General features: G+C 51.7%; 1 protein-coding gene across 5 annotated transcripts in view; it reads right to left on the bottom strand.

Moving 5' to 3' along the window:
• Window positions 1-4,650: 4,650 nt before the first annotated feature.
• Window positions 4,651-6,052, bottom strand: part of LOC138784256 (cytochrome P450 2C21-like) — an 88,485-nt gene continuing 87,083 nt past the window's right edge. For all 5 annotated transcript variants that reach the window (XM_069959772.1, XM_069959774.1, XM_069959771.1 and 2 more), the window contains exon 10: window positions 4,651-4,966. In XM_069959772.1, coding sequence (XP_069815873.1) covers window positions 4,767-4,966 — 200 coding nt within the window. In that variant the 3' untranslated portion in view covers window positions 4,651-4,766. The remainder of the gene's footprint in view (window positions 4,967-6,052) is intronic.

Raw genomic sequence — 6,052 nt, 5'->3', positions numbered from 1 at the left:
GGAGGCCTTCAGGAAGATGGTGAGGGAGTACCTTGCTGACCATACCAACGTCCTTCCCAATCACTCTGCTACCTACAACTACTGGGTTGCAAAACTGGATATGTGGCCCGAACTGGCGCTTTACGCCTTGGAGGTGCTGGCCTGCCTTGCCGCTAGCGTGTTGTCAGAGCGAGTCTTCAGTGCAGCTGGTGCCATCATCACTGATAAGCGCACCCGCCTGTCCACTGACAGGCTGAAGTTTATAAAAATGAACAAAGCCTGGATTTCACCTGAATTCAACTGTCCACCCAGGGAAAGCAGCTCAACATGAAGATTCTTAGTATCCCCTCTCCTTCTCCTCTTCCTCCAATTCTCAGCCAACTGCCAAGTCTTCTTCCGCCATGCAGGGTCTGGCCTAATTATTGGGAGGTTCAATTTCTTCCTCACTCCTAATGGTTCTCTGTGTCCTCACTGCCATGCTCTGACGTCACACTACCTCTGCGGAGGAGCGGGACTAGTTGACAGGGGCCCGCCGATCGCGCCCCCGCCAACTGTTTTATTTTGGGTTTTTTTTGTCTAGCCATGGCCAGGGCCTCACCAACCCCAGTCGAGAGGCATCAGGTGTACCCTTGATGGTGACTGACAGCTGGCCTAGCCAGTTAGCTGTCAGCACCCGGGTTCATGTCCACTAAATATCCCAGCCCCTGGACTCACTCCCAATTTTTGGGTGGGCTCACTTGCTTCCTCACTCACTTTTAATGGTTCTCTGTGTGCTCACTGTCATGCTAGGTGTAATTTTTGGAAGGCTGACTAGCTACCGCTTCTACCTTGTTCACTCTGTCCTCACCGCCATGCTGTGTCAGGCTGAATTTTTGGCTGGTTCATGATAAGCTACCTCTGTTTTAATGGTTTCCTGTGTTCTCACTGCCATGCTGTGTCAGGCTGAGTTTTTGGGTGGTCCATATGCCTACCTCTGTTTTAACCAGGCTGTTGCACAGAATTAGGCATAATGGTGCCATTAGGTAGCCTCAGAGGCATGCATACATGCTGCCCCTGCTGTTTCCTGTCCATTTCCATGGTGTTTCCATACTTTTCTGAGGTTGACAGGTTTTCACACGACCTTCCCTCTACTGAACTTGGGTCCCCTGCAAAAATGCTCGAGTCTCCCATTGACTTCAATGGGGTTCGTTACTCGAAACGACTACTCGAGTATCGGGAGATATTAGTCTAAGTAACGAGCACCCGAGCATTTTAGTACTCGCTCATTACTATGTATTTCCTGTCACTGTCTCCTGAGATTCTGCTAACCAATCTCTGAGCTAGTTACCTCAGGAGTATTCACCTATCACAGAGGGTTATCCTAAGCTTAATGCCCAATCAGATCCCCTCCTGACAGCCCTTTGTACATTGGGTTAGTCAGTTCTTGTCTGCTGTTGAGTCTTGACAGGGTGTGAGAGGGTATCTTCACAGAGCTTGCTGCCAGGAGCCTTGTGCAGGCTGTATTTTCCCCTGATGCTAGCCATTGCATGGAGTGGCGGTGAAAGATGGGACTAACCTATTCACGCTGAGGGGGACTGTCTTCTCTACTTCTACTACCTCTATAGGATTCTCCAAGTGTATTGAGCTACCAACACTAGTTAGTAGTTTAGCTAAGTGCAAAGTCCGAGTCTCCATTGCAACTTGCTAGCGTGTCCCTTGAGCATGGGTCTCCAAACTGCGTCCCAAACCACAATTTCCATCATTCCCGGACAGCTAAAGATTTGGATTTGGATGTCCAGGCATAATGGGAAATGCAGTATTACAACAGCTGGAGGGCCGTGGCTTGGAGACCCATGCCCTTGAGGGTCTCCCAGACAACTAGCTCTCTCACTAGGTGGGCCTGTAATCCCTGATCCTGTGACATTCTGCACCCCACATGATAGCATAGGCGGAAGTCCCTTCCCATGGATTCAGGACTTCTCTAACAGCCCCAGCTGAGCCACTGTGTCTGAATAGGCCCCAATTCCATAGCCGTTAGTATCCCAGCCTAACCTTATTACACAACCAAAAGTCTACTTCAACTACCTCCAAACCTATCACAACTTCAACCTCTCAACTACAGTATCTTCTCAAGTAGATCTCAAGCAGCTATTCTATTGCAACTGTATTCTCAGTATTACAAGTAACTATAGTCTTCCAAAGATTGTCAAGTTCTTATCAGTGTTTGTGGACTCTTTTGCCTAAGGGTGGTATTACACAGGCCAGATACCTGTAAACGAGCACCGATCTGCTAGATTGGCGCTTTTTTAGTCGGCGTATTATACGGCCCGATAACAGTTTAACAAGGCCTGCAAGGACATAGTTACCGATGTCCTTGCAGCCCTTGCTTAAACTCTATACATTACCTATCCACGTTCCAGGGCTGCTCCTGCGATCCGCTTCTCCCCGGGTCCCCCGCGCTCTAGCTTCAGAGTGGCCTTTCAGCTGACAGGCCGCTCAGCCAATCACAGGCCGGGACCGCAGCGGCCTGTGATTGGCCGGGCAGTCTGTCAGCAGAGAGGCCGCTCTGAAGCTACAGCCGCGGGACCTGGGGAGAAGCAGACCGCAGAAACAGCCCTGGAGCCTGGATAGGTAACACAGTTACACATGCACAGTTTACACATGCTGTAGAAAGGAAGTCACATGGGTAGAGGAAGTGGGAGGTCTTTTTGCCTTGGATTATGTAGAGAAAGGATACAATATAGGACGCTCCCTACAGCAGTCAAGTTGGGCCCTGGCTCCCGCCAGGTCCCCAGTCCAAGGTGGTGATCTAGACGTTGAGCAGAGCACATATGCGAGACCTAGACACAGTTTTCCCTCAAGTTACCTTATTACACACTATGCAATGTTAAGTCACTACTAGAGAGGACAAGTCAGGGATCATCCTAACCCACGCCGTGGACATCGTACCATTGCAGGACAGTATCCACAAGTAGTAAAGGAACTGATCTGTTTAGAGCAAAGTTACTAGAAGCCTGAACACTATCTCGCAGCGCAGGTGTAATCAGAGAACTCTGACCACTCTGCTCATCCCAGGTAACAAGGTCTGGGGCTTGAGTCACCCTCCAGGACGGGTCACCCGCCACTGGTGGGTAATAGGTGGTGCAAAGAACAAGGAGTCAAAACACAGGCACAAGTATTCTCTCTACTCTCAAGTATTCTACCTTCAAAGTTCCGTCAGAGCACAGTACTACTTGGATTGGGTCTCTCTCGACATCCTCCTCTCTACTACTCTTTTTTTTATTTTTAATTATATTTTTATTAGAACGTTTTTCATTTTATACAATACAAACAAACAGTCAGAAGGCAGAGTAAACAATACCCGTAATTCAGTCCCTCCCTACTACTCTTAAAGGACAACTCCCACAAAAATTTTTTTTTGCTCATTTAACACACATTACAAAGTTATATAACTTTGTAATGTGGTTAAATACCCGGCCTGGCCCCCTTCCCCCACTTTCGGACCCCCGACCCCCCACCCCGGAAGTTAAAGAATGTATACATTACCTATTACGATCGTCACGGTCCTCTTCTCCGGGGCGGCATCTGGTGACGACGATGTCAGAGCCGAGGGGCGGTCCGGGTCTTCTTCCTCCTCGGCGTCTTCATGCAAAGTGAATGGGGATGAAAAGGCTGCTGGTGCACATGCGCACCAGCAGCCTTTTCATTGGCTGGAGCGCATCACATGGCTTCCAGCTTGCTCAGCCCTGATTGGCTGAGCTTGCTGGAAGCCATGTGATGCGCTCCAGCCAATGAAAAGGCTGCCGGTGCGCAAGCGCACTGGCAGCCTTTTCCATCCCCTGGACCCGGAAGTCGGAGACATCGCTGGATGGCGGACGGCGGCGACGGAGAGGCGGACGGCGGGCGAATCGAGTGGCGATCGTCACCGGAGAGATGGTGAGTATGGTGTCTGTGTGTGTCTGTGTTTTTTTTTTTGGGGGGGGGTCCAGGGGAGTTGTCCTTTAACCTCTTCTATTATCATACACGCCAGCACGGCTGTATCACCCTCTTCACCCAGTACAGATCTGTTCTTGTTTCAGGTCTAAAAGTAACTTATCAAGACGAAAGTATACGGTACTCTTCTGTATCAAGTATCTTCACAGCGAGTATATTTATTTTAACAGGACTCTCTGGTTCTTCACCAAGCACAGACAGTAATCACACTTTCCTTGGGTCATCTCCCCTTTCTGTGGGTGGCAGTGTCAGTAGTCCGGGTAGGTCACAACTCCACTCCAGACCACAGTAAAAAAATGCCCAAGGGACCCCCAAACAGCCCGGCAGGTCACTGTCCACAGGGCAAAAGGTATAGCCAGACCACTTAAAATAAAAGCAGGCGTGCCAGCATACCCGTGTGCCCAACCGGCACTGGCGTCACAACAAAATACCACCGGGCAGAGCTATACCTCGGCCAACCACTACACTAGTGGAGTCACACTGTTCCATCTAACCTGTGACTGGTTGTCTGTCTCTGCTCACCGGCAGGCAGTCACCACACCCATGTGGTGCTTCCAACCTTAGCCCCCCGGGTTGATGGGCCCCAATACAGAGACTTGTGCTTCTGATACATTCAGCTTCCAGAGTACTGTCTGCACCGACACATTGTAACAAGTCCCCAGCATATAGTGAAACACCTGGATCATTTTGTATAAAAAAAAAACATTAAAGCTTTATTGACTGAATAAAATATTAAAAAGTTATATATACATAGAATCCGGAGGCTCCGTCACGGCCCTCATCCCCTCCATCCTGGTTCCGGCCGCCTCCTCCGGTTACCTTGTGTCGGACACAGGCCGAGGTTCAGCACAGACCTGGGAGAAGAACAGACTTCTGATCTTGTTCTGCTTGAGTTGTCTACAGTCCTGACGCTCGGCCCCCGGGGGGAGGGTGAAGGTGAATTTCTGGAGCAGAGCGGAGAAGAGCAGGAAGAGCTCCATGCGGGCCAGGTTCTCTCCGGCACAGATCCGCTTCCCTGAGGGAGATCATATAGAGGGGGCTTAGTGTAGTGTAATACATTATTACAGCCAGGCCCATCCCCCTCCTCTCATCATGGAATATTATATGCACACATACACACCCGCCCTGTCAATCACTCTTGCGATCACAAGCATGCCAGTGCCGCCGCCGCCGCCCCGACAGATGAGCAGCTGCTGGTCCCGGCAGCATCATCATCACTAAGCTCTGTGCGCAGTGCGGTAGCTGGGACTTCCGATACACGTAGCGCATACCGGAAGTCCCAGCCGCTGCGGCGCGCACAGAGCTCAGTGTGGATGGTGCTGCCCGGGAGCAGGAGCTGCTCATCTGTCCGGTAACAGAGGAGAAGAGATCTGCGACGTGGGAGCGTGTTGACAGGTGAGTTGTATTTTGTTTTTTTCTTTTATCATAGGGGTGAGATGGACAACATGGGGGGGGAGGGGGGGCAGGGGGGAGATGGACAACATGGGGGGGGGGGCAGGGGGGGATGAACATAGGGGGGAGATGGACAACATGGGGGGGAGGGATGGACAACATGGGGGGGGGGAGAGATGGACAACATGGGGGGGGGAGAGATGGACAACATGGGGGGGAGAGATGGACAACATGGGGGGGGAGATGGACAACATGGGGGGGGGAGATGGACAACATGGGGGGGGGGGGAGATGGACAACATGGGGGGGAGATGGACAACATGGGGGGGGGAGATGGACAACATGGGGGGGGAGATGGACAACATGGGGGGGGAGAGATGGACAACATGAGGGGGGAGATGGACAACATGGGGGGGGAGAGATGGACAACATGAGGGGGGAGATGGACAACATGGGGGGGGAGAGATGGACAACATGAGGGGGGAGATGGACAACATGGGGGGGGGAGATGGACAACATGGGGGGGGGGGAGATGGACAACATGAGGGGGAAGAGATTGACAACATGGGGGGGGGAGAGATGGACAACATGGGGAGGGGAGAGATGGACAACATGGGGGGAGAGATGGACAACATGGGGGGGGAGAGATGGACAACATGGGGGGGAGAGATGGACAACATGGGGGGGAGAGATGGACAACATGGGGGGGA

Source organism: Dendropsophus ebraccatus, chromosome 2 (genome assembly GCF_027789765.1).
Source record: "Dendropsophus ebraccatus isolate aDenEbr1 chromosome 2, aDenEbr1.pat, whole genome shotgun sequence".
NCBI lineage: Eukaryota > Metazoa > Chordata > Amphibia > Anura > Hylidae > Dendropsophus > Dendropsophus ebraccatus.
This window is presented reverse-complemented; position numbering and strand designations above follow the sequence as displayed.